General features: G+C 58.9%; 1 protein-coding gene across 3 annotated transcripts in view; it reads right to left on the bottom strand.

Moving 5' to 3' along the window:
• CASKIN2 (CASK interacting protein 2) overlaps window positions 1-25,288 on the bottom strand; it is a 32,847-nt gene extending 7,559 nt beyond the window's left edge. The window contains exons 1-12 of one of the 3 annotated variants that reach the window (XM_030505697.1): window positions 25,059-25,288; window positions 22,170-22,883; window positions 5,033-5,084; window positions 3,096-3,193; window positions 2,847-2,992; window positions 2,627-2,722; window positions 1,657-1,787; window positions 1,340-1,448; window positions 1,108-1,216; window positions 711-805; window positions 512-629; window positions 129-308 (exon numbers count right to left, since the gene is read on the bottom strand). In XM_030505697.1, the coding sequence (XP_030361557.1) occupies window positions 129-308; window positions 512-629; window positions 711-805; window positions 1,108-1,216; window positions 1,340-1,448; window positions 1,657-1,787; window positions 2,627-2,722; window positions 2,847-2,992; window positions 3,096-3,193; window positions 5,033-5,084; window positions 22,170-22,263 (1,228 nt within the window). In that variant the 5' untranslated portion in view covers window positions 22,264-22,883; window positions 25,059-25,288. The remainder of the gene's footprint in view (window positions 1-128; window positions 309-511; window positions 630-710; window positions 806-1,107; window positions 1,217-1,339; window positions 1,449-1,656; window positions 1,788-2,626; window positions 2,723-2,846; window positions 2,993-3,095; window positions 3,194-5,032; window positions 5,085-22,169; window positions 22,884-25,058) is intronic. The other 2 variants (XM_030505698.1, XM_030505699.1) reach the window with 2 other exon arrangements.
• Between the last annotated feature and the right edge of the window lie 2,547 nt (window positions 25,289-27,835).

Below are 27,835 nucleotides of genomic sequence, written 5' to 3'. Positions count from 1 at the left end.
GGCTCCCCTAAACTCCCTTTCCTTGTGTCTGCTCCTTCTCATGTGGGAGGTGGAAGGAGATCTCCCCCCGTGTCCCCCTGCACAGGCAGGGCTGGGAAGAGGGGAAGGTCCCCGGCTGCACCCCTGACCTGAGCTGTCAGGGCCCGGGGCCGTCCGGGTTAGGGTGAGGTGGCCATAGGCTGGGACGCTCAGGGCTGCCTGGTGAGGACACTCGTCGGGGAGGTGCTGCAGCCCGCCGGGGGGGGCCGGGAGTGCCGCGGGGGGGCCCTGGCGCTGGTGTGCGGGTGGCACGCGGGGGACAACCATGCCTGCAGTCAAAGACAAAACACGCGCGGTCAGAGCTCGTGCGGGAGATGGGGGGTGTGAGCCTCAACCCCCAAATCACAACCCCCTGCATCCGCCCCAGTCCTTCTCTCCCCACCCCTAGGGCTGTGGGGACCTGTCCTACAGGAGGTGCAGGGAAGGTGTCACACAGAGGACTGTGCCTGGCATGCGCGGGATGGACACTGACCTGTTCTCTTGCTGATGACTTCAGCAATGGAGGGGGGGAAGTAGCCAACCCGATCGGTGCCTTTCTGAGAGTCGTGGATGTGCCCCTTCCATCGCCCATCCGGATGCTGCTCCAGGACCTGCGGCAGGGATGAGAGGGATGGGGTTGGTACCTGGGGCTATGATGGGGCAAGGGGATGGGGAGCAGGGAGCAGACTCACTGTGATGACATCTCCTGCCCGGACATTGAGAGCGGTTGGATCGTGGAGGTTCCAAAAATCCTTCAAAGCTCGGACCTTCAGGATTCCTGATGCCTCTGAAGACAAGGGACAGAGGGAAGAAAGAAGGTGCCAGAGTGCAGGGAGGAAAGAGAGAGGTTCAGAGAAAGCAGGGGGAGAAAACAAGAGCGAGGAGAAGGGAGAAGAAAACATTAATACTGCAGGAAGGACTCGATCCCTGGTCACTGCCCACAGGGAGGATTGGGGCAGTATAACGCAGGACCAGGATGCTGATGCTCGCAGCCAGGCTGGTTTGGGTGTTCAGGAGAAGCATTGGGAGCCCCATGCATGTCCCAAGAAGCCCCTTTCAGTGCCTGGCTGTGTGCCGGCCCCACCTCACCTCTCAGCAGCTGCTTGATGTCCTTGCTGGCGTGCGAGGTGGTGAACTGGTTCACGATGTCCAGCGCCGTCTGGTTGTAGGTGTTCCTGATGTTCACATCGACACCACCCTGCCCAGGAGGGGACGTGGTCATGGCCAGACCCCGCATGTGCCACCGGACCCATGGGAGATGGAGGGACGGAGGGGAAGGGGATGGTAGCTGCCCCCAGGGGCTCATCCCCTCCACGCTCACCTCCAGCAGCAGCCGCACCACCTCTGTCTTGCCGTAGAGCGCGGCCTCGTGCAGGGCTGTGCCCGTCTTCGTCTGCTTGTTGATCTCGATGCCAGCCTTCAGCAGCTGCCTGGTAGGAAGGAGGGAAAGGCATGAACAGCAGGACACGGGCATCAGGGCCAGGCGATCGGCTGGGGACAACCCCTTGCACCACTGAGGCTCTGGGGATGAGGAACCACAGCCCGCAGCAGGGAGATGGGTTTGGAGGAAGCAGGATTGAAGCTGTGATGCGTTTCTCCAGGACAGGGCAGTGCTCCAGGCTGGCAGGGGGTTATTACCTGATGATCTCCTTGTGCCCGTTCTTGGCTGCCAAATGCAGCGGGGTGGTGTAGTTGGGGTCAGTGGCATCCTTGGACTGTCCCTCCAGGAGGGCGACACACAAGTGGCTGTTCAGCAGCAGTTGGGCCACCTACACATGCAACAGATTGAACAGTGGGGTACGGGTACCCCTACCCAAGGGGCTCACCCTTGGGGCCAGCCCTCTGCTCCCCATCCCTCTGCACCCCTCCATCTGCAGCCCCAGGGCTTGGCTGGAGCTGGCTGGTTCTTGGCATGGTCACACTGTCGTGAGGGGCCATAAAGGTCACAACAACCAGAAATAGTCTTCCCATAATCGGGCTTTTCAGACCAAGCCCTAAAAAGCTTCAGTCTCTCCAAGCCCAGAGTGACATTCAGCATCTCAGGGCAGCCCAGAGGCACAGAGGAGTTATTTTTACTGCCCTGTTTATAGCTGCAGACATTATAGATACGCCAAAGATGGAAATATCCCCCTGCTCCCCTCCCCGGTGGGGTATGGGACAGTCTGGCTGGACAAGCTCCAGCCCAGACCTGGTGCTGTGGTGCTGGCTGGGTTGGGGTCTCCCAGAGCGCAGGGTGGCCTTGTCCCCACGAGCCATGCCAGGACCTGGAGCTGGGTGCTCATGGCTTGTGGGGATTAGCCAGCTCAGCCTATGTGAGCTTAAACAGGAGCAAAGCCGGGGTAGAGGGGGGAGGCTGTGGGGAACTGGGAGCAAGGACTCCTGGCTTCTCTCCCAGCCTGATGCTGCTCTGTGTGAGGTCAGGAGCAAAACCTGCAGCTCCCAGGTTCAGGATCCAGCCTTGTCCGGGCAGATGCTGGCTGCTGGGCTCTGGGGCGTGTGGCAGAGGGAAAGCACAGCCAGACCCAGCGCTTTGCTCCCAAAGGAGCTAAAGAGCTCCAGAGCTGCCCCAGAGACGTGCCTGGCGCAGGGCAGAGCCCCCAGCACTCACCTTCAGCCGCCCGAACTCACAGGCCAGGTCCAGGGGGGTTTTCTTTGCCTTGTTGATGAGGCAGGGGTTGGACTGGTGCTGCAGCAGCATCTCCGACTGCAGGGGAGCAACGTGGTACAGGGGCTGAGCATCGTCCTGCACCATGGCGTTCAACCCATGCACGATGGGGTTCACCCCCGAGAGACCCAGGGGGTGTGTGTGGTGCTGGGCTCTCACTTACCACCTCGTAGTGGCCGTACTGTGCCGAGAGGTGCAGCGGGATCTGCCCGTCCAGCGAGGCCATGTTGACGGAGGCAGCAGCTCGCAGCAGCACCCGCACGGGCTCCACGCGCCCCTGCCAGGCTGCGTAGTGCAGGGGCCGCATCCCTGCGGGGAACGGGGCTCAGCAGGGCTGGATGCGGCCCCTGACCATGCTCAGGGGGCTGCTGGGGGCACAGGGCTGTGCCAGGGGGGCAGGGTCACCCCTTACCATTGCTGTCCTTGATGTCAACGGTGGCCTGTGCCTCCAGCAGCAGCGAGATGAGGTCCAGGCTGCCGCCCAGGGCTGCGTGGTGCAGTGCTGAGAACCTGTGACACAAGGCAGGGCTCAGCCCAGCTTCATCCCCACTGCGCTGTCCCTACAGCCCCTGCCTGCACAGGGACATGGGGCTGGTCACTGGCTGTTCAGGGCTACATCCTTCCTGACTCCCTGCTCCCAGTGCCTCAGTTTCCCCATAGCAAAGCAGAGATAAATCCCTCCGTGCTGCCTCAGGGCTCAGTGAGGGATGCAGGGACCTTGTGCACGCCCAACACCGAGAGGGGTCCCTCACCCCCCAAACAGGAGGGATGGAGAGAGATGCATCTCCCCTCTCTGCAGTGCAGCCACACTGCTCGCAGCAGCCAGCAAACACACCGGCACAGCGGCCATTCCTGCCCCCTCCCCATGCCAGCAGGGATGCCGGGAGCCCACGGCACAGTGTGGGAGGCCGCTGGTAATGAAAGAGCCCTGTGTCTCGGGGCTGTGAAAGGGGCCTGTCTGCCCGGGGCTCCCCCCGTGCTGTCACGTGAAGGGCCACGGCCAAGCGAAGGGTCCCTGAATTGCCGGGGATTAGCCCGTGTGCTGCTCCAAGGGGTGTGAGGGGCTCCAGGCAGGGCCAGCCTGGGGATCTGATGGGCTCAGCAGTGTCCCAGCCCTGTGCTGGGCACACAGCTCAGCCAGCACGGCTCTCCTCCCGATCCGTGGTCCCGGAGCATCCCCAAATCCCTACGGGCGATGCAGGAGGGATGCGAACCCCAGCAGCGAGAGCTGCTCCCTCCTTCAGTGCAGCCACTGTGTCCCTGAGCTCTGCCTTGAAGAGACAATGTGGGAGGTACAAAACACCCCCCAGCCAACCCTGCAGGGATCCCTGCGGGGCCAGCTCTGCCCTGGAGGCAGCTCCACCAGCCCACGCTCACCTGCCCCATCATCTCCAAGCCACGAGCAAGGTGACACCAAGGACACCATCATCAGCGTGGCTCTCCCCATGCACAGCTCTCACCTCCCTGCCATCCCCTTCCTGCATCCCACGCGCTGCCCACGCTGTTAATGCCCTCTCTGATGGGGAGCCCTTTACCCTTATTCCCATCAGCAGCCCTCCTGGAGCTGCCCGAGCACGAGCCCTGTGCCTTATCAAAATCAGATCATTGCATCTATTATTACATTTTTTTCCTATTAAGCTCCATCTGCACAGTATTATTTTAAGACAGAGCCATCCTGCACATTCTCAACCCCCCACTGCCCTTTAGGGCTCATCACAGACACCTCCTCCTCCAGAGTCCTCAAAAAGAAAACATGTAGAAATTAGGTACAACAACAGTACATAAACCAATGCTAATAGCTCACAGGTCAGCGTTAATTCAATAAGAACAACATGCTGATTTGTTTTATGGGCCTTTGTGGTTTCTTTAACTCTCAGTACCCATCTTATTAAGTGCTTGGATTCTGGAAGTGATGAGCTACACAAGTATGCTGTGGTCACTTGGCAACCTCATCTTGTCTTTCTCTAACACCCCCCCAAATGAAGGAATATTGCTCTTGGGATATTAAACACAGGCACAAGCACGTGTGGACACTGCTTCAACCAGCACTGAGGACATGGACCACTGGCTGGACACCCTGCGATCCCTTTTCATCCCTAAGGAAGGGGGCACGGAAGAGCTTTATGAAGGATTTTGCAGGATGGATTGAGCACAGTGCTCAGCTCCAGCAGGCATTGGTTCTGCCTCTGCAGGGCTTGCCCTGGCTTTGGGATGCTGCTGTGCCCTCTGTGCCTCAGCAGCTTCCCTCTTCATGATACCCAGAGCTGCAGAACCGACTGGATACCGGGAAGAACAAGCCCCCCACGCTGGCGGCAGCAGCACCCAGCACCCTGCCAGGGGAGCACTCACCCGTCTGCATCCTGGTAGTTCACATTGAGGCGCTTGGCAGACCCCAGGAGCTCTGCAGAGAGAAGAGGTGAAGGTCAGGGCAGGAGGCAGCCCCCAGCACCCCGTGTGAACCCATCCTGCAGCCACACCGACCTCCCAGCGCACAGAACAGCGCCTGTCCCATCCCGGCAGCCTCTTCCCTCCTCTCACTCCATCTTCACATCCACGAACCCTCAATGGGCTGACCCAGCTCAATCTCAGACCCTTTCCTCCTTCATCCTTCCTGCTCCATCTCTGTGCACCCCCGGGATGGGTCGGACCCCGCAGCTCCTGTCACCCCTGCTCGGTGGGATGGCGTTTCCCTCTCCTTTATAGGCAGAAACACCCCAAAACTGCTGAGTGGGGTCATTTTGCTCCCCACTCACTCCCTGTGCCCGTCACTGCTGCCAAGGCCTGGCCCACAGAGCACATGGCTGGCATTTTATGGCTGAAGCCTCTGTGAATGTGAGGATTGTGCCACCTCGGATGTCCCCGTCCCCCCATCCCTCCCTCCCCTTTGGGGACCACTGAGCCACAGAGGATGCTCACCCCACACAGCCTCACACGCTCCCCCAATTGCTCCTTCCCGCAATTAATTCGAACGAATTCCTTCCTCCCACACAGAGAGGACGTTTTATTCTCCACCGAGAGGTTGAGAACGGATTAACATCTCTGGAATTCATCCGCCAAGTCAAAAGGGAAAGAAAGGAGAAGGTATGCAGGGGGCAAGAAATGCCGCCGCTCCTCCTCTGCCTTTCCAGACTGCCCCATTGCCGAGCCGGGGAGGATTAAATGCTTTCAAAAGTTCCTTTGCTGTTTCCTACGGAAAATCCAAGTCTGGAAGCCAGGCTCGGAGTGCTCCAAACCCCACTGAAACATAGTGGGGTCCTGGGGAAGGAGTCCCCTTCCTTGCAGCCGGGCACAGATCCTCAGGGCTGCAGCTCCCTTTCCTCCTTCTCCTGCTTCATTCCCTTCTCTTTTCCTCCTCTCCCGAGGTCTCCCATACAAAGCCATACTCTGCTGTATGGCCCCTCTGCCGAAAAGCAGAGCTGAAGAGGGGGTGGCTCATTCCTCATGCAAATGGTAATTAAAGGAAACCAGGGAATGGTGTGTTCCTTACTGCAATCTGTGGTGTTTTGTAAACAGCCTCATTAATGCAGAATGGGCTTGGAGTGGCTGCTGGTGAAGGACTCGTGACTCCTCACCACAGCTGAAGGGATCAGGATGGGATCACCCTAATTACCTCCTCCAGAGTGGCAGCCAGCAGCTCCACCAACCTGAAAGCCCTTCCAAAGCCACATCCCACTGTGGGATTGCTCCCATCAGCTGAAAACTGCCTGAGCTGAGAAAGGGGGTGAGGAGGAAAGGTCTTTACCCACTGCAGAGGGGCAGAGCCTGGATTGTGCTGGGAAGGGAAGGGCTGGATGGACGTACCCACTGAGCACACCCGAAAGAGGCCGAAACATCCCCCCTGGCTTGGTTCTGCAGTTGAGCAATGCCCATTATTTGAATCCCATCCCTGACCACCTCCTACAATGGCACTGGGGTGGTTGGTGGGGTCCAGTAAGCAGGGCTGGGATGCAGTGGGTGTCCCTGGCCCCAGGAGGCAGCTGTCAGCATCTGCACAGCCAAGTGTCTGTGTCTTTGCTCCTTTCCCCAAGCAGCATTCCTCAGATTAGTTCCCTGCTCCGGCTGCCCAGCAAGGTCAGGACATGGGGCAGGACCATACGGACACAGCATGTGTGGCTGGGAAAGCAGCAGCTCCCCAAAAGCGAGAAAGGTTTATCCCCAGCTACAAACTGGGAACGAACCCCTGGGAAGGGAAACAGTTTCCCTGCATCCCCCTTCCTCTTTCCATCCATGGGCTCCTTTTGATCGATTCCCCCATTTTCCTCCCCATTTCTTCAGCCCCTTCTCCTCCTGTTGGTGTCCTGGCAGCTCCAGGCTCCGTGGCCTTTCTCACCCACATGTTTTGGGGCTCAGCAGAGGTCAGGACAAGCTGTTCCCAACCCCTCAGCCCTCCCAGACCAGTTTGGAGGTGCACCTCCAGCTGGGATACCACAGAGCCGGGCTGGGAAAGAGCTGCGGGGCTGGGGCTGATCCAGACCCTTCCCAGGCACACCATCACCTCCTTTGTGTTTGCACCAGGGTGGGAGCACCCATGGGCCTGATCCACAATCCCCCGCTCCCTGCCGGGATCACATTCACATCCCAGGAAGATGAACACAGAAAAACATGGATTTGGTGCCAAAATGCAAAAAGCCCTTGAAGGGGATGATTCCAGGGGAAAACCCAGCGCGGTGCATCCCAAGGGTTAACTCCAGCTGTGGGCTCCCCAACATGCCCCCTCCAAGGGGTCCCATTGGGCTCTCATCCTGCTCTGCTCGCTGCTCCGGCGCCTGCCCAGGCAGGATGAGGCTCGGCAGCGCGGGGCCGGCGCTGAGCGAGGCCTCGAGGGAGGCAAAGAGCTTCTGTGCAGCGTGTGGCTGCCAAGAGCCGGCACAGAGCAGCGCCGGGAACTGCTCACACATGTAGGGCTGGGGAAGGCAGCGCTGCCGCCAGGCGGGACCCGCACCCTCGGCCATGGGATCACAGAGCCAACCGGGTTGGAAAAGGCCTTTAAAAGCATCAAGTCCAACCGTTCCCCAGCACTGCCAAGGCCACCACTAACCCATGGCACTGAGGCCTCGGCTACACAGGGTGTGAACACTTGCAGGGACGGTGACTCCAGCCCTGCCCTGAGCACCCTCTGGGGAAGGAATTGTTCCTCAGCTCCATCTAACCCTCCCCTCGTGCAGCTTGAGGCTGTTTCCTCTTGTCCCACCCCTTCTTCCTTGGGAGAAAAGACCAACCCCACCTCTCTCCATCCTCCTGTCAGGCAGTTGCAGAGAGCGATAAGGTCCTCCCTGAGCCTTCTCTTCTCCAGACTGAACCCCCCCAGGTCCCTCAGCCGTTCCTCATCACACTTGTGCTCCAGGCCCTGCACCAGCTCCGGTGCCCTTCTCTGGCCCTGCTCCAGCACCTCAATGTCTCTCCTGTAGTGAGGGGCCCAGAACTGAACCATGGCACACCCTGGCTCTGGCCCTGACCGGGGGGAAAGTGCCAGCCCTTGGCCATTTGGATCCTTGCTGGTGGAGGAGCCAGCATGGCACAGCCCCACATAGCACATCTCCAACCAGCCCCCGTGCCTCAGTTTCCCCATGGGTCCAGGCTGCACCCCATGGTGGGCTGCCCACTGGGCTGAGCTCATCATGGGGTGCAGGGGGCACCCATGAAGCCGCCGGCCAGGACAGGCACCTCACCCGCACCGCTGGCGCCCGGCCCAGCACCAACCCCTATTCACCCCCTGGGGCGCTCACCCGGCGCCGGCTGTGCCGGCTGTATGGAGCCAGGCGTGCCCCTGCCCGGCCCAGCCAGCACCCGGTGCCAGCACAGCGGGCACCAGCATCACCCCCTGTCCCTCGCTGCACAGCTCAGCCCCAGGGGCTTCACCCCAAGGTGTTCGAAATGGACATGATCCGTCCAAAGAGCTGAGCCAGGAAGGAACGACACACACTCACCTGGGTTTGGCTGGGGAAGGGAATGCCCAAGTATCCTGCGTCCCCCCACAAAGTGCCCCTTGGAGACTCCTGCCCTGGCACCCACAGGGAGAGTCAGGCTCCAGAAAGCACTGCTTTAGCTTGGACCCCCCCCCAATTTTGTCTGCTCGCTGTGGCCACAGCAGAGCTCCTCCGCTGCAAGCCTTTGAGGGGGACAGATTGATAACTGTAGACACCTCCTTGCCAGTCCCACCTTTCTGCTGGGCCTGTGTCACAGACCCTCATCCCTTCCCCTTGCCCTGGGAAATGGCATCCCCATGCTGCTGGCTTCAAGTATCCCCATGCCCCGAGCCTCCCTGCACTGCAGGTCTGAGCACCCCTGCATCACGAGCATCCCTCAACATCCAGCCTGAGTGTCCTTGAGCCATGATCATCCCTGTACTGCCAGCCACACACATCCCTCAACATCCAGCCTGAGTGTCCCTGCACCACGAGCATCCCTATAGTGACAGCCACAGCATCCCTCAACATCCAGCCATGAGCCTGAGCTCATGGTCCTTGCACCATGAGCATCCCTGTACTGCCAGCTCTGAATACCTCATGCCCTGGCTGGTGGGAGAAGGACCGTGTGCTCTGGACGCACCAAATACATGCACATACCCTCTTGGGATTGTCACCACTAAGCCAATAAACCAGCTGGAGGAGCTCATCATCTGTGATCCTGCAGAGCACCAGCCATCTCTGACAGTGGTGGCAGCCTCCTGGGGCTGGAGGTGGCAGGAGGTGGCAGCTTCACCCGCCCTGCCCTGCCTGGGGCGGCCCAGCCTCACACACGGTGGGTTCATGCTGGGGCTCAGGAGACACTTGATGTCTCATCCAAAATTGAGACCCAAAGAGGTGACGTCTATCCCTTGTCTGCAGGAATCTCCCTTCCCTGTCACCCCTCCATCCACAGGCACGTCCGCTGCGGCCACCCACACCCGGCTCCTCCTGGAAAACCGGCTGCTTCAGGTGCAGTTTCCCAATAGGCTCAGAGGAGATTCACCCGCTCTGATAGGGAAGGAGCTCAGCCACAGCGGTGTGAGGAAACTCAACCAAAGTTGCCCAGCAAGCTCGGGACGGAGGCTGGGTGAGAGCCAAGGGCTTCTGACCCCGGCTGCCTACCATAGCCACCAGCCCAGCGCTGTGCCCAGCTCCCCGGGCATGCAGGGCTCCCCTATTTCCCCTGTGATTATGGGTGCTGCTGCCTGGGATACCTGGAAGAGCACCCATATGTCCAGCTGTCATGGGTGCTTTCCTGCCTGCAAATGGCCTGTCCCAGGGTTTGATGCTTCACAGCATCCCTGTGAATGGGCTCCCCACCAACGCTGACAAACAGGTCCTCCACCAAGCCAGGCACTGTGGGGTGGGTCCAAGTGGGGCAAAGCCACTGGGTTAACTGGCAGGAACGGGGAGGCTGCAATCAGGGAGGCAGACTCCCATCAACACAAGGCAAACAGCAGCCACTGGAGAGCATGACATGCTACAGAGCCCTTTATCTTTCCCTGCACCAGTGTCTGGCAACTCCTTGAGGATAATTGGTATCTTCAGCCCTTGAGAAACCTTCCAAACCCCAGTGAGACACACTGGGACCTGGCCAGAGCCCTGCCTGCTTTGACACTGCACGATGGCTGTTGCACCCAAGCCCTGCTCCCAGTTTCAACAGCCTGGATCCCACTGGAATAACCCCAGCAGGAGCTGAACTCCCAGCAGCTCCTCACACCATCCTGAGGGCTGAACACAGCATCCTTGCACTGTGAGCATCCCCATTCCAAAAGACACACTGCTCGTCTCTAACCTCAAGAGCCTCCACTATTTACCCCCAGCTTGAGCCCCAAATCTTAGGGCTTACAGCCATGCAGAGCCCAAGTTGCCCCTGCCATCAAGCTGTCTCTGTCAACAGCATGTCAGTCTCCTCTGGCAGCTCTGCCTCCCTCCTCAGCTGTGCCTTCTCCTTTAAGCTCTCCTATCCTACAGCATGTTCAGATACAATGGATGATGGTGAAGACAAGGGATGGCAAAGGCAGAGGAGGAATTTGAGAGGTCCTTCCTCGTGCCTTCCTCCCTGGGCTGGGCTGGGGACCCACGGTAGGTGAAGGGGACATGGCAGCAGGACCATGGAGTCAACTGGGAGCCTTTTTCCTTCTTTGGGAAAGGCTGGGAGCCTTTTTCCCAGGGAAAATCCAACAATTAAGTTTTTTAGAGGCTGGCAGCAGGAAGGGCAGCATCCCTGCACAGCACTGACATGGAGCGCTCAGCCCCAGCCCAGCCACACCGGGACCCCCAGCCAGACCCCCAATTTCCCCCCACCACTTCCCCCCCTGCAAGCAAAGCAGGAAAAAACAGGCAGCTCCTTCAAAGGGAAGGCTCCCAGAACAATGAAAGGAAAACAGAGTCGGAAGCCCCGTCCCCATCCACGCAGCTGGGAAGAAGGTGCAGCTCTCGCCTCTCACCCCCATGGTTTGATAGCCACATAGAGGGGACAGATGCCAAGGAGGGGATGGAAACAGCATCACAAGAGTCCTTTGGGGCTGGGTTCCCCCCTTGCGAATCCAAACATGTGCTCCTGCTTTGAGTCTGAGGCCCCCAGCAGCTCATGGTGGGATGAAGAGCATTCGCTCCCCTTCTCCCCAGTGATGTGGGGGTTTGCACCACTTGTACCTCAACCTGGCTTGGAACCCAGGTAACACCCCTTCCCCATGGAGCCAAAATCGCACCCCCCAGCCCCGGCCAGGATGGGAACAGCTGGGAAAGGCTTTGGGTGTGTGGAGCCGGGTGGCTCCTTCATTGATGCAAGGGCTCCTTTCCCAGCTGGCCGGGGAAACGCGTTACCGGGAGGTGAAGTCACCGTCCCCGCTGGGACCTGGCTATTCCGCTCTCCAGGATATGAACTCAGAGGAGCTGTATTTGCCCAGGGAAGAGGTGGAGCCTTTTCCATTTCCCCCATCCTTCCGAAAGGACAGGACGCCTCCCGAGCGGGAAGAGATGGGGCGATAGCAGCGGGGGCCAGCGGCCAAGTGTGAGTTCTGCCTGCACCCATAGTGCATCACTGGGCACACCACGGGGCCCAGAGCCACCCATGGGCTGCAGGACACAGTGACCAGCACAGCATCTGGTCCAGCATTAACAAACACACCTTGGCTCCCGTTGAACTGGTTCCATACTGGCTCCAACTGGGAGCCAGGGAAGGGGCTACAGGGCTCCAGTGCTCCCCAGGTACCCAGGCAAAGGGGTTCTGCACCTACAGACCCCCCCTCAACATCCTCACTGACGTGATGCCAAGCCAACAGTGCATTAATATAACCCTTGGAGGATGCGCAACAGAGGGATGAGGGCAGAAATAACACAAAAGGGACTTAGAGAGATTAGAACGACAAACCCAGGCAGATTCAACCTGGGAAAATTGCAGACAGCAGCATCTGGGGAAAAATAATCCAACCGGCACACGGTCAATGGGAGGAAGAAAGAGGGGAAGCAGGATGTGGGGGACGGTGAGAGCAGCCTGAGTGTGGGCAGGGAGGGAGCTGCCAGTGAGGAAAACATGCTCCTTCCTGGGGTACCATATTCCATCGCATGCCCAAGGCTGTGAACATGATATGGGCTCGCAGGGGACATGAGAAGCAAGCAGCAGGAGCCAGCAGTTAAGGGCTTGCCTTGCACGGGAAGATTAGGGCAGGTCAGTAAGTCTGGATTTGCTGAGCAACAGGTAATTAGGGAGGGCGGGCACGGACGCAGCAACCCACCTACACCTGCAGGGTTGGACGCTCAAGAGCAGCACGTAGCTATTTATTTGATGGTTCTAACGAGGCCCCGATAAAAACTAGAGCAGCCAACAAAACCCTGCGAGCCCAAGGGAGTGAAACAAGCATCCAGCACTCTGCTGTAGCCTGGATGGCTGCAGCAAACCATGCAGCTCCCAGGGGCAGTGGGGCAAGTGATGCTGGAGGACTGGGCTGCTACAACCCCATGGCACTCTGTCCCCATCAGCGCCAGCCTGGCACAGGGCACCCACGAGCTGCCCAAGCCGGTATGGCCAGTGCTCAAAGCACACAGGGATGTGGTGGCGGCTGGAAATCCTGCACCATCCTCCCTATTTGGTCCCGGGGAAGCTGCTGCCGTGTACCTGGAGCTGCCGGGGAGGACGGAGCGGCTGTCCCCACCCTGGCTGCTCTAATCTGGGCACGGCACACACAGGATGGGAGGGGAGGCACCGGGAGGTCACTCAGCAGGTCGATGGTTCAAGTGCTGTCGCTCCTTCCCGAGCAGCCGGGAACTGAACCTTCCCAAAGCCCCCCCCGTCACCAGCCCATGGGCAATGAGCAGCGGAGGGCGAGCCTCAGACCCGCTGCTGGTGGTTAAAAATACCTTGCGGATGCCTTTCCTCCACTGCGACCCTGCAGCCGGTGCTGCCGCCAGCACAGGGCGGGCCAGCGGGGTCCCCTGGGACACACATGCAGCCCCATTTGTGCATCGACGGGGCAGACGCTGCCTGAGGACTGGGTTTTCCTCCCTAGGAACCAAGGGTTTCCGCTCCTGGGGGGCTGCTGCCACTACACTCTCTTGCCAGACAGAAACGAGAGGCTCTTTGCTTCCTACAGCTTCCAGCAAATGATGCATGGGCTATCCAGCTCCATGTGAACTGCAGCGTGGATCTGAGCAGCTTGAGCAAACTGTTTCCTTCCCACCAGGACAGAGACAAAACGTGGCCTCTGGCTCCCACTGGTCCCAAGGGATGCTGGATGGGCGACTGCTCCCACAGATGCCGCGGCACTGCAGCCATTCACCGCATCTGCATTGGGAAAGAGCAAGAGGATCCCACCCAGCAAGGGCTGCTCCATGTTCCCAAGCTGCAAGGGACGGGAGGGATCCCTCTCCACATGTCCTCTCAGTGATGGCAAGGGTGCAGAGGGCATCCATCTATCCTTGCTATTCTCATCCCCTTCACAAAGTTGCCTATCAAAGCACATGCCCGGCTGCTCCACACTGCTGTCAGCGGGAAGGGGAGAAGGATGGGTCTGTCCCCAGTGGGCATGAGCCAAGCTCCATCCAGAGCTTGAGAGAGATGAACCAGCCTCTGGTCTCAGCTGTATCCCCACAACACCCTGCACCACCCTGCGTGTCCCCAGGTAGAAGCAGCAATCCCCACTAAACACACTTAGCAGCCAGGGACACTGCATGTCCTGGGAGCAGCATCTCCCCATCCCCATGGTGGAAGCAGGACCCTGCACCAGGACCCTGTGCCCATCCTGCTGTCCCTGTGGGGGCCTCAGTGGCTGCTGAGCTATTCCCGGCACCGCGTTCCTGCCCCTGTCCCCTCATCCCAGCTGCTCCAGGGCCGGCAGTGGGTTCCTCCCATCACCCAGCCCGGATGCCGGAGCCCACCAGCAGCTGCTTGGGGACCAGCTGGGGACAAGGACAACACGGAGCAGCCCTGTCCCCGCCACGTACCACAGGAGGGACAAGGGCTGATTTACAGCAAGGTCAAACGCATCAGAATACAACTGCGACGGATAAGGGGGGTTGAAGAGCCCCAGTCCATGGGCTTCCCATGCAGGGACAGGGAAGTGAGGTTGGGGCAAGACACTGACACCTCCAAATCCTTAAAGAACAGACCCACCTTAGCACTGGGGGAAAACTGAGGCAGGGGCAGCACCTCTGTGGCCCCTCATCAAACCAAGGTCATGCCCTGCTAGCAGCAGGGACCCTGTCACCTTCATGGAGCCCCTCCACCAGGTTATCCCCCTCCCTCTACCCCATCCCCTGCCTCGGCGCTCCCCACATCCCAGCCCGGCCGCCGGCGGTGGGACACAAGCCAAGGCCTGCCCGCTCCCTGGACCCCTGCCGGGAACCTGATCTGTTTACGCCTCTCCAGCACGGCGGGTGCGTGTCGGGAACGGCCCCGGCAAGCCCGGCTTGGCGGCGGAGGCAGGACGTGGGAGCCGAGCACAGAAACCCCCGCTGACACCCCGCAGCATCCCGGGGGTGGTGGTGAGGATGAGGGGGTGCACAGGGGGAAAAAGGGTCCCCCCACCTCCCCTGGATCCTTATCACAGGGAAAGGCACCCCTTCGTGCACCATGACACCCCTGTGCCTCCTACCCCAGCCAGGGAATCACGGTGGGTTGCCCCATCCCCAAACCTTGCCAGCAAATGGCTTTCCAAGCTGTGCCAATGCTGCTGGGAAAGCACTGGGAGAACGAACCAGCCCTGGAAGCTGCATGTCCCTTCCTGTCCAACAAGGAGCTGGATTTGGAAGCGTGTGGCTGGACACACGTCAGGGCTCACGGGGCTGATGGGCACATGTTGGTCCCCGTCCCAGTGCCTGGGTTGCCCCTGGATGAGGCTGAGCAGAGGCACTCACCTGCACTGCTCCTGGGAGATGTTTATCCAGGCATTCGGAGCAGGATGTATGGGACAGAGCACAGCCATCACTCTGGGGGCTCAGAGCTGGACCCCACCATGTCTCCACACCAGGTTTGGGGTGAAGGGAATGGAGAAGCAGCTCCAGGATGTCCATGTGCAGCCCAGCACATGCTGCTATATATAACCAGTGGGACAGATGCTCCGAGATAGGGAGCTGCCTGTGTCCAGCACTGCCGAGGATGACAGATCAGGATCAGAGGCAGCTCCTCTGTCTGTGCAGGACCCTCTTAACCTGCAAGGAGGAGCATTTTCCTTCTTTTTGACCCAGGATTAACAGGTGCTCATTCAGAGAAGCCAGAAGGGCTCATGCAGCCTGTGTCAGCCCAACAAAACCAAACCAGAAGTGCTTCAGGCTGACCAGAGCATCCTGGGCTGCAGCCCAAAGCAATCCCCACTGCCATGGTTGTGCTGGCCCCCATGCAGCTACCTGGGCTCATCATGCACCCACATACCCCATGCAGTCAATGATTAGCCACTGCGGGGGACTCTGAGCCCTTTTAGAGCCTGCTGAGGCAAGCGGTGGGGCTGGCGAGGTCCCCGAGAGGCCACCATGCTGTGAATTACGTGTCCTGCCCAGGGAGAAAGGACACCAACGGGACGGGAAGTTCCATGAGGCTCCCAATCCACCGTCTCCCTATTCTGTTCGCACCCAATTCGTCTCCAGCTGGAAAACCCCCTTCAGGCTCATCCACACCCATCCTGGCACAGAAACAAGACGATGCCTCAGAGATGGGCTGCTCAAGGTGGGGGAGCGAGGGCTGAGCGCCAGCCAGACCCTGGGACCGATGATGCAAGGGAGCAATAGTAAAGCCCATGGGAGAGCTGGAGCCAGCCCTGCCATGGGGCCACCTCCATGCCATGCTCCCCAGCTCCTTCCCAAGCAGACACCCTTACACAACCCGCCTGCCCGCGGCCGTGTTACGAAATCCCGGGAGTTTTCACCCCTCACGGCACAGCCGCCCACCGGGGTCACTGATACAGGCTTTGACTCTTGGAATAGCATCCATGGGATGCCGGGATGAGGGTCCGGGCTCGGCGGCAGCGCCGGGGGCTGTGTGCTCTGTGCACAGGCTTGGCTGGGTCCCATATGGGGAGCGGTGCTGGCACGGCTTGGCGGAAGTGCAGCCGGACGTGTTGCACCAGGCCTGGGATGCTGCAGGAGCCGCATACCTGCTGCACACGCAGGTTTTCCCTGCTTCCTTATCTCCCCATGCTCAGTTGCAGCTCCAGCCTTTCTCCCTGGGGTTGCGCACCTACCCTGGGCACAGGCTGTCACAGCCTCGGGGCATCCCATAGGAACAAGGGATGGGTGAAGATGTCCAACCCCTCCCTGATCATCCCGGCAGAGCCATTTCCAAGCAGTTTGGGCATCTCCAGACAGGTCTGTGACTCACCAGGACACCTCGGCACTGCCCGGGTGATGTTGCAGCCTCAAGGTTCAAGCAGGTCTCACCCTCTCCATCCTAGGTATGGCGAAGCCAAGAATGGGATTTAGCATAGATGGGATGATTTGGGATGGATGGGATGAACTGGAATACTCGCAGCTCCACCCCATCCCCCTCTTTGCTTGCTAGAACAGCCAGAAAAAAATAAGGTGGTTTATTGTTATTTAGTTTCTGCCCCTTTCATACTCCTTTGCTGGAGTTTTTGCCAGCGGCGGGCCCCGGCTCTGGCGGGGATCCAGGCCAGAGAGGAGCTTTTAAAAACAAAACAGGGCGCGTGCATGCACACACACACGCACGGCATCCAGCCCCTCTTTTAACTCTTGATGGGGTGATGCTGTGTGGAAGATGGTTTCCAGCCGGTCGGGAGCGCGCTCCCGACCGGCTGGAAACCATCTTCCACACAGGGATGCTATCAATCACTGCTGGGATCTGATAATTCACTCTCCCCTTCCCCAAAACACCTTCTTGCAGCATCTCCTGATGGAGAGGTGTCAGGAGCGATGCTGTCATGGACCACAGGGACCTGCTCGTCCTAAACACTGCAACCCCTTTCTAGGTCGCAGCCAAGATGTTCCATCCCAGCAGCCCTGAGGAGGAAGAGCACGATGATGTTTCCACCTAAAAGCAGCTCTGCTCCCACATGGTATAAAGTGAGAGTGCCAACAGCACACACACAGTGACGCCAAACCCATGGGGCCTTGTTGAATGTGTTGCTGCCATTCAGAAAGTCTTTATGCACCAGGTCCAGCCCCATTTCTCCAGCCCAAGGACAGGATGCCTGTGCCGGTTGTGTCCTTGCTAGATCACATCCTACCCTGTCTGGGTGCAGCCCTGGGGAGCACCGTCCCCGTTACAGCGCCCATGTGCTGCTGGCAGCCTAGCACACAGTGTTCAATGGCTCAGGGCTGCCCTCCCTGTTTGCCTTTGAGCTGTTGTCATCCAAATTGTCCCGTGTTTCTGGGTCAGGCAGCCAAAACGGCCTCCAAAGTCTCAGGAAGAGCCCCCTGGTCTAAGATGAGTCACTGGAAAGTGCCCAAAGGATGGAAATCCCCCTCCTGTTTCAACCTCCTGTCTGTGACACTGGAGATGGCCATCGGCCCAGCTCTATTCATGGCCCTGAGGGACCAGCAAGTCCCTGGGATACCCCCAGTGCCGCCCAGCCATGCCCAAGGGCAGGCAGCATGGCCTGGAACAACCTTGAAAGATCCCACACTCATCCCCTTCCCTAGAATCACCCCTTTTTCCCATCCCACTCCTCTACCCAGGCAGGGAAAAGGCAGCTGCAGGTAGCCCAGGCTGACAGCAAGGAGCCACAGGCTGCCCTGACAATGGGTCTTCAAAGGCTGGGGACTGAAATACAGACCTGGGACAGGGTGCGATGTAGCCCTGTGAACACAGGGAGATGGGGTGCAGAGGGGCATGGGGCTGGGTGCCCCGAGGAGGCAGTGCCCAGCACTCCTCCACCTCCCTGTGCCACGCTGTCTGCTCCTGCCTTATCTCCCGCGCTTTCCCTGGCTCCGGGCACACCGGCAGCAGCCGGGCCCCTTTCCAAACACAACACCCGTTAGGAACCAGCTTTGCAAAGCAATCACTCCTTTCACTGCCACTGCCTACACGGGGCTTTGCTTTCCTGCGAAGAGAGGCCGAGAACAAGGGGCTAAACCCACCCCTTGAGCTGGAACAACCGGGATGTAGATGGGAAAACCCACCAGGCTACTAGAGGAGAATAGGAGCCACGGGAGGAGGCAGGAAGGATGGACCCCCCCCGCCCCGTGCCGCGGAGCTGCAGCCGCCGCGCTCGCCTTTGAAGCCTCTTTTCTCCCCCCCCATCACCGCGGGCTGGTTCCGAAGCAGGTCCGGGCACGCTGCGGGCGGAGGGGTCCCCGTCGCGGGGCCGCGCCAGCCGGGCTGCTCTGGGCACGGCGCCTCGCCCCGCTGCCGGCGCGGCCCCGGCGGAAGGGGGAGTTTTGCCCGTTTCGGCGGAGTTTGTCGGCGTCTCTCCGCAGGCGCGCCCATGGCGGCCCGCGCACGGCAGCGGAGCCGGTCCAGCCCGTCAGACATCCAGCGTGCGCGGAGAGCAGGGGAGGGCGCTTGGGAGCTCGGCCTCGAAACTTGGGCTTCAAGGGACATCGCCAGGGATACGCTTGGGAGCAGTGGCAGAGCCGGGTCCAGCCGCCTGCAGCGCCCACGGCAGGAGCGGAGCAGGCAGGGTGCCCAGACATCCCTGCACCACCGCCAGCAGCGAAAGCCATCGGGTGTAACAGAGCCTGAAACGATAAGGATCCTGCCCGAGGCTGGTCCTGGCTTTTCCCCATAGCCAAACCATGCAGAGCAGCTAGAGCACCCCAGGCTTGGGACAAACTTCACTCAGGAGCAGCAGCAAGGAGGATAGTCCTCCCTGGTGACAGGGGATGGCATTCTGGGCTTGCTGGTTGGCACAAAACCACATCCAACACCATTGCAAAATAACCCCCAAACTGCAAAAAGGAGCAACTTCTTCCCCAAATAACTATGGAGCTCAGAGAAGGAAAAAGCCCATCAGGACACAAAGGGTGTTTCTACCCAGGACCGGGACACAGAGTGCCGGTGGCAAAGGCTAACAAATCACAGGAGAGATATTAAACCTCACGCTTCAGGGCTTAAACTGATACAGCTACTAGGGATTAGGAGGAAATTTAAGGGGGGGAGACTGAGTTATCCCACATCTGCCTGCTGCAATCTCGCAGCACACGGAGCAGCAGCATCCCTCTCCTGCCCAGCCAGATGGCTGACAGCAGCATTGGAGGGCCAGCACTGCTCATGGGAAAAACCTGGAGTTCTCAGATGCAGCAATGAGGGGCACCAACCCACGTGTAAGGATAAAGCCAAGGCACCCTGCAAGCTTCACTAGTGTTTAACAACTGGCTAGGTCATAGCCCAGACACTGCAAAGTCCCAGGCACCCACTCCTGTCCTTGATATATCCAAGGCCCGGAAAGCCCCATCGCAGCTGGTGAAATAGAGTAAGTCACCGGTGAAATGGGGCAAGTGGCTGGCCAAAGGTGGCTGAACCTCCCTGAGGCAGCAGCTGAGCCCTGGCAGGGCTTTGCTCCCTGTCCTTGAGAGTTTCACACCAGTTTGCTCAGCTGCTGCCCTTTCTTTGCACTTTGCGCACGTTTAAACAAAACCCTTCACCACTCCCTTGAGGAAGGCAAACAGTGAGTCCAGCTCCCGGTGCCTTCCACAGCTCCTCCAGCTCCGGCTACCGCAGGAGCATCACACTCTGCCCCAGCATCCCCTCATCCCCTGCCCCTTAGCTCTGCACATCCAGGGATGCAGACACTCACACCTTGCAAAGCACCGTCCAGCTCCAGGAGCCATCACCCCTTCCCAGGGATGGGAGCCTGGCCTTGGGGTAGGTTTCTGCCTCTCACGTCCCCCGGGAGCCCCAGCCCCTCGGTGCAGCAGCAGCCCTGGCCCAGCCAACTGGTGCATTGTTGGTGAGTGCAGCCAGCCCAGGCCGTGATTGATGGCTGGGGAGAAAGGCCAAAGCTGTGACGGGTCGTTTAACAATTTCAATTAAACTCTCCAGCACTCCGAGGCGGAGGGGAGGGGAAAGAGAAGGAAATGAACAAGCAGAACATTGCTATTGCTGCTCCCTCAGCAAAGGGTGGCTGGAGCAGCTCGGCTCTCCTGGAGGAGAACCCCTTGGTGGCTGCAGCATCATCCTAACCCCCCTTCCTGCAGGCAGGATACCTGCCCTGCTCCTACCCCCAAAACTTTCTCCCTGCCTTATAATAATAGGTGCTGTGACCCACTTGCACGGGGAGGAGGGCTCTGCACAGTGAATGTTGAACAACACGTCCCTGAAATTCCCGCTGCCGGGACTGGCACTTGGTTTCTGCTTACGTGCCGTGACTTTTTTAGGCACAGGAAGCCCCAGAGGGCTGATCACAGCGCCCGAGCTCCCAATCCACTGAGACAGCAGAAGGACTCTTAGAGGGATTTGAAACAAAGATAAAATTCAGCATCTCAGCCTGTCATATGGAAAAGGCGCTTCAATGAACGGCAAATGCTCGGCTCACATGGCATCGATGAAAGAGGGAACTGGAGGGGATGGGGAGCAGTGACACCCTCCATGCTGGGGATGAGCCCCTGGGACCAGGCAAGCCCCCCACAACAGGTCCAATATGGAAGCCCCACCAGGCAGTTGCCTTACAGGGGTCTGGGCTTGTTGCCTCCCCTCCCTATGAAGGAATAAAGTGAAAATAAGCAGAGGGAGCTGCTGACGCCGCTGCAGCGGGGGAGTGAAACACACGTTCACGTGGGTGCCCCAAGGCTGCAGGGAGGGGAAGACGCCAGAGAGAAAACACACAGACAGGGTTTGACTGGGAGAGAGTTACTGGAGGGGACTGGAGGAAGCCAGTGTAACTTCACCCCTCTGGGTGTGCAGGATTGCCACAGGCACCCCAGCCCGCCGGCCATGGGACACTAGCTTGGGGCTGCACCAGCTGGTGGGATGATCAGGGCCTGACTTTATTTATTGCCTTGGGGATGTCCTTCAACCCACCGGCACAGAGAAACCTCTCACTCCAGCTTGGGGACCCCTGAGCTAGAAGCAGAGACAATGGCACCCCATCCCTTTACCTGGGGAGAGGGCACCAAGCACCCCTGTTGTGGGAGGAGGTGGCCCTCATCCCTCCTGCAGACCTGGAAGTTGAGATTTGCAAAGTTCTGGCCCAAATCAAAGCTTTCCAGTGCTGACCCAAAGGAGTTGATCCCTTCTCACATTTATAATCCTCAGCCTAACTCATGTTTCTCACCACCAGCTCCTCCGCCCTGAGCCGCTCCTAAGAAGCCTTAAAGCTTCCTCTCCTGGCTGAATTCCCCCTTTCCCTCCCCAGGAGCTCTTTCCCCCCCAGCTTTCTGCAAGACCCCCCATGACAAGCATCCCTGGCCAGAGGCCTCACATCCCAAACCCAGGCAGGCACCAAGCACCTTCCCCTGGCCACACACCACCCTGAGAGCTCTTATTTACTTTTCCCAGTTTCCTTCTCTTGGAAGGTCATGAGAAACAACCAGGAGCTCAGCTCTGTTCAAGGACACCGTGGCCATGATCTTCTCCTCCACCCTTCCACCTTCCCCATGTCCTCCAGACGCTGCGTGGCGCCTGCAGAACCCCAGCACCCTTGGGGACCCCCATGAGCCCAGTGTTTGCTCTGAGCTGTACCTTGCTGCTGACCTTTCCGAGAACACATGCAAGAAAACAGCCCTGCTGAAGGGTTAAACATTACCAGACTGAAATTCAAGGCTTGACGATTGGTTCCAGTCCACTGGCTGGGATGATAATTTTTCACAAGATAAATACAGGCAGGAGTGAGTGGCAATCGCTAAAGACCCTTTGTAGCAGGGTTTCCCCTAAGTGGCTTCACTTCCCCTCGCCACCACTGTTTCCTTTTGCCCATCCCTGCTCAGTGACCCACACTTCAGGTCTCTGAGTTCCGAGGGGAACCCCAGCCCTGCCAGGACAATCCCTTACAGCCTGGTCATTCCTCCACATGGGCTGCAGGGTTCAGAACCAGCACCTGAACCCAGCTTTGATGGCACCGAGCCCATTGCAGGGACTTGCACCTTGGTACAGGCAGCAGTGCCCGGCCAGACAGAGGGATCCCACAGCTCCGCACCCCAGTACTCACTGCTCTTGGATGCCTTGATCTTGGCCACCAGTTTCTGCACACCAGGAATGTCCCCGTTCTTCACGGCCTGGATCAGCTCCTGCTCTCGCCCCATCGCAGACAAGTGGGAGCAGTGGTGGTGCAGAAGGCAGACACCCTCGGATCCCAGCAGTTTATAAAGCCATGGGAATAAGCCCCTAATTCCTCAAAACACACTTTGATGGGAGACAAAATCCAGCAAGAAAGATGCTTTGCAATCCCATGGGACATAAAAACCAGAAGGAAGAAGTCTTTCTGTCAAGGGCAGCAGCCCCTTTCTGTGTTGGGAGGAGCAGGACCCGGATGGGTTTTGCTTGGAGAACATGCGATCAATTAAAACAAGAAATAGTTCAGTGCTGAGGGATGGGCTCCCGGCAGCACCGGCACTCCATGAGACAAAGCCAGGCTGCTCAGGGCAGTGTGGCCAGTGCAGTCAGCATCGGGATCCCTTCAGCCTCTCGCAGCACTCCTGGAGCTGGAGGTGTCGTGCTTTGCTCCCCTCGCCAGGCTCTGCTGCGCTGATGAGTCCCTAATTCTTCCCGAAGGGATTACGGGCTCATTGCCATCTGGAAGTTATAGATCCTCCCTCTCTGGTGCTCATTAGCCCCTTCGTTTCGGCATTCCTCTTGGCGACGGCGCTGCAGCCACACTGGGGAGTCCTGCGCACGGCCGAGCCCCGGCGCGGCAGCCCGGGACCTGCAGAGGGGAAGAGCAGAGTCAGCCCTCAAAGGACATTTACCTCCCGGCTCCGTCGCGACAGCCTTTGTATCCACGCCGAAGAATGAATGCTTTGACTATATTTAGTCCTGGCGGGACTTGGCTCATCCCTGTTAAACAGAGAGCGAAGAACCTGAGAGGAAAGCTCCTGAGGGTGCTGTTGGGGGTGGTCGGGGGGCACAGCTCCTTCCCCATCCCCCTGGGGCGGCACATGACATCTCCTTCCTAAAGGCAGCACATGGGCCTTGGGGCACCACGGCATCTCCTCCCCTCCTTTCCCAGTGGCAGCACCCAAGGGATGGAGCTGGGGAGGTTTAGCCAAAGGCCCCTGCAGCCCATGGCAGTGGGTCAGCCAACCTGGCACTATTCCCATCCCATGCAGGGATAAACCCTCACCCTCCAAATTACCCATAAAACTCAGTGCCCTGGAACCCAAGACACTCCTTTACCAGTCCATGAGCTCTCTTTGGCCCAAGCAAGGAGCTGGGTGTAATTCAGCAGCACAACCACGCTCAGGTGAACAGGATCAAGCCCACATCCTGGCCAGCTGGGGTACCCTGAAGAGGACACAGAGCAGTTCACAGCCTGTGCTCTCCCACTGCACTCGGGCTGCCCAAACTGGATGGTGAGAAAACCCCTCCTGGTTGAGGGCCATGGGTCTGGCAAGCTGCTCCAACACCCGGGAAGAGTGTGCGTGCAGGAGGGCAGGGAGCACACACTGTACCAGCCGCAAGGCTGGCACCAGATCACCCTGCAATCCCCCTGTGCCAATCCGTACCGGATCAGAACCGGCTCTGGCATCCCCAGCCACGGCTCAGGAATGCCGAACCCCTTCCCAGAGCGCTCCCCCTCAGCCGTTTATATAATAGCGGGTGTCGCTTCCTCCGAGCAATCCAGGTCACTGTTTTGAGAATGGAAACCACAGGGGAGAGAAGGGAACGGTGGGAACAGAGCTCCTGCTTGGGTCGGGAGAGGCAAAAGCAGAAGGGGTGTCCCACGGCACAGCACTGATCAGCCCACCCACAGTAAAGCTGGAAGCTGCCCATGAGCACAGACCCCCCACAGGCTCCCCGTGCTCAGCCCCACCTCCCGGGGTGCAGCAGCATTCAGTGCAGCCAGAGGGGAGATCCTCCGGTGCTGGCTTAGCTTCTAGGACAAGGGGATGCTTGTCCTAGGAGACGACCAGACTGGGGGGTTCTCCCCCCCCATCATCACTCCCCTCAATGAGCACCTCGGCACTGGGGCTGTTTGGGGGCGCTGAGGGCAGTGCTGAGGTCAGTTGTCACCTCCCCACATCCTGGGGCACCAGTCCCGAGGCACCCACACCAGCTTATCTCCATTACAACAAAGCTTCAAGCACTTGACTCAGACCAACCTCCTGCAGCAAACAAATCCCCTCCCGAAACCTCCTGCTCTGCTTCTCACCCGTCTTCCAAACTATTCCATTTAACCCTGTGCACTGCAGCCAACTTTGTGCTGCTCTTCAAAAGCACTCACAGAAAGCGAGTGTGAGGGCGCTGAGACTATTTACTCCTTTATTAAACAAGCCTGCACGGCCTCGCTTAGAAAACAGCCCCGTGCTGGTGCCTACACGAGGCTCAGCGGGTACCGAGAGCTCCGAATACCGACCTCCACCTCTTCAGCCTCTCGAGAGAAGAGCAGGAGCGAAGGTAAAACGAAGAGATACGCACAAAGCTGGAAAAGCAACAGCAAACATCCCTCCCACCCGAGCAGAGCTGAGCCTCCAGCCCAGGAATCCACCTGGAGAACCAAAGTATCCCAAACATTCCCGCAGCCAACGGCAGGGCAGGGAAAAAAGGAGGGAGAGGAGGAAAAGAAACAACAACAAAAACAAACTAATTACGTAAATGGAGAAGGAAAGATGTAAACGAGCAGCAGGCACCGAGACCGGGTCCCGGAGGGAAAGGGGGGGGGGGCGGAATCTTGCCTCCCCCGGGAGGCCCCGGGGAGCCCCGCATCGGCAACGCGGGGGGCACCGGCCTCATCCCCTCGCCCCGGGACCCCCGAGGACCGGCCCGGACCGATCCCTGCTTTGGGGGGGGGGGGGATTCTCGCCCCCACCGAACCAAGTCGCTCCGCGGCTCCTGCGAGCGGCCCGAGCCGGGCGGGCTCCGCAGGCACGGCCGCACTCACCTGGCGCCGCTCCCAGCCCCGCCGCACCGGGGCAAACCGAGCCGAACCGCACCGGACCGCGCCGTGCGGGACCGCTCCGGACCGAACCACACCGAGAAGTACAGAACTGAAACCGAGCCGAGCCCAGCAGTAACTTGCCGAGCCGTGCGGGGCGGGACCGGGACCGAACCAGAGCGAGCGGCGCGGTCCCGGCTGCCCGGCTCGCAGGGCGGCGCGGCGCTCGGCAAAGTCCCGCTCGGGCTGGCCCCGTCCCGGCAGGAAATCCCTCCCCGGCCCGGCCTGATTGGAAAAGCCCGGCGGGTTGTGCGGGCTGGGCAGGGCCGGGGCGGCTGTCACTCACCGTGATGCGCCGGCAGAGTGGGGCAGGGCCGGGGCCGCGGCCGCCCGCCGCACCGGCACCGCTCCCGACCCGCCGCGGGGGTGCCCCGGGGTCCCGGGTAAGAGGCTCGCTCTCAGTGGGCCCGGCTGGAGGCACAACGCGGCCCGGGACCGGCTCCGGGGGGCGGGACCGAGCCGGTGCTCCGGGACCGGCTCCGGTGGGTGAAACCCCATCCTCGGCCCGGGACCGATCCCGTGCTACAGTACCGGCCCTGGGGGTGGCGATTCCCCACATTCAGCCCCAGTTCAACCCAGTCAGCACTTTGCCCCCTCCACCACCAACCACACTGGTAGAGAGGCTGCCTAAAGCTGCTGATGGCACCCACGGGACCAACATCCACCGATCCCCAGCTGCCCAAACCCAAATTGATCCTCCTCTCACAAAGCACTAAAACCACCTAAACCCACCCTTTTCTGCCAGTCCACAACAGAAACACCAGAGCTGAGCGCTCCCCTGAGCAGTTCTCTTAAAACAAGAGATTGCCTAATAAAGCTGGACAGCTTTTGCTGTATGATACCACTGGATTATCATCAACTAATCAGATTAAAAACACACGGAGGCTTTGATTTTATTCGCTAAGTGCCCAGCCCACAGCTCCCTGGGGGAGATGCAAAGATCCCCTACCTCTTTGAACCAGGCCCCGAGACATTACCCCAAATGATGGTTTCATGAGCAACCCCAATAAGGAGGATTCTCAGCAAGGAGGAGGAACTGACGTTTCAAGACACACCCTGTCTTTTCAGTTCGGGGAATAAAGAGATTATTATGCACATCTAATTATAAATGTCAACATTTTACAGCTGCGATGTTGAAGCATGAAGCTCTAAGTAGCCCTGCTAGGAAGGGCTGTGAAGTGAAAGATCTTGTTATTCTTCCTGTGAGTTTTGCCAGAGCTTGTAAAGCGCAGTGACATTTATAATAATTCCCTGAATTTATGTAGCACCTTTTGTCCTTTTAAGGATCTTAATTAAGCATTAAGCTCTGCAGCTCCCTGAGCACAGACTAAACCCACTTTGCAAAACAGGAGCCTGGGCCCTGCTTTCTGTGTGTGTCCTGTTTCAAGCACGGGCAGAACTTTTCCTCCCCAGTGACCTCCGGCTGTATGCTGTTACACTGCAGCAAGCGGGTCCTGCATCGAAACTCCCACCCAAAGGTTATGCTGCTTCTCTGCCAAAGGTTACACTAAATTTGGCTAATTTAAGCTTTAAACTCTGGTATCACCACAAGCCTTTTGAATTGAGGGTGCCACTGGAGGGTTTACCCCAATTTACTAGAAATCCACAGTTTCTAGTGCAGCCTTTGAACATTAAACCACAAATCAGCGCTCCTGACTCCACACCAAAGCCCAATGCCTTCCCTTTACAGCCCTATCCCCAGGCAGGCAGCAGAGCAGGGATGAACCCCCATTTCCTATCACACACCTCACAGGTTTCCATTGACTCCTGGATGGAAAGCTGATGAGTGACCCCAGCACAAAGACGCACAAGTGGCTCCAGCCACATCCACCTTGCTGAGCCAGCAGACCCACTGTGACACTTATTCCCCTGTGCCCACAGAGCAGGTGCTGAAAGCATCGATTGAGTTTCCACTGCAGAGAAACCCCTTTAACATTCTGCTGCCCCTGTACTGGGGTGAGGTGTTCGCAGTCTAGGAGGTCTTCGGGGTGCTGGCACCCTTGGGTGGCCAGTCCTGTCCTCAGCCTCTGCAGGAAGGTGCCCAAGGCAGCAGCACCAATTCCTGTTCCCCACTTCGGCCCGGCAGGGCCCCTGCTCCTGCTTCCATCTCTTCAGGTCGATGTTGCCATCTAGAGGCCCCAAATGATCGTCTCCTTGCAAAGTTTTGGGAATTTAATTTGGGTTTTGTGCCTTTAATTCAGTGCAACGTTTCAAAGCAGCTTTTTTGGCTTAGGGGCTGAGGGGGAGGAGCAGGTTAGTTGTTCCTACAGGTGATGTGGTTTTGACTCAAAAAAATCACTGCCAGCTCTCCCCAGCCCATGTTGGATGGCTGATTGATGTCTGCACCTCGCCCTGGCTCACTACACAGCTGTGCAAACCCCTCCTCTCTGCTCTGAGATTATTTTGTGGATGGGGTAGAAAACTCAAAGGGATGCATTCTTCTCTGTGAGGGTAGTGGGACACTGGAGCAAGGTTACCCGGGGAAGTGCCCCATCCCTGGCAGTGTTCAAGGCCAGGTTGGACACAGGGGCTTGGAGCAACCTGCTTTAGTGGAAGGTGTCCCTGCCTGTGGCAGGGGGTTGGAACTGGATGAGCTTTAAGGTCCCTTCCAACACAAACCATTCCATGATTCTTTGATTGTATGATTCTATGATTTGCTGCCAGGAAGGGACCAGCCCCACTGGTAGGAGCAATGCACACAGCAGCACCCACAGCAGCTCCGC

This window comes from Strigops habroptila, chromosome 14 (genome assembly GCF_004027225.2).
Source record: "Strigops habroptila isolate Jane chromosome 14, bStrHab1.2.pri, whole genome shotgun sequence".
Taxonomy (NCBI): domain Eukaryota; kingdom Metazoa; phylum Chordata; class Aves; order Psittaciformes; family Psittacidae; genus Strigops; species Strigops habroptila.
Note: the sequence above shows the minus strand (reverse complement) of the source record. Positions and strands in the feature narration are given on the sequence as shown.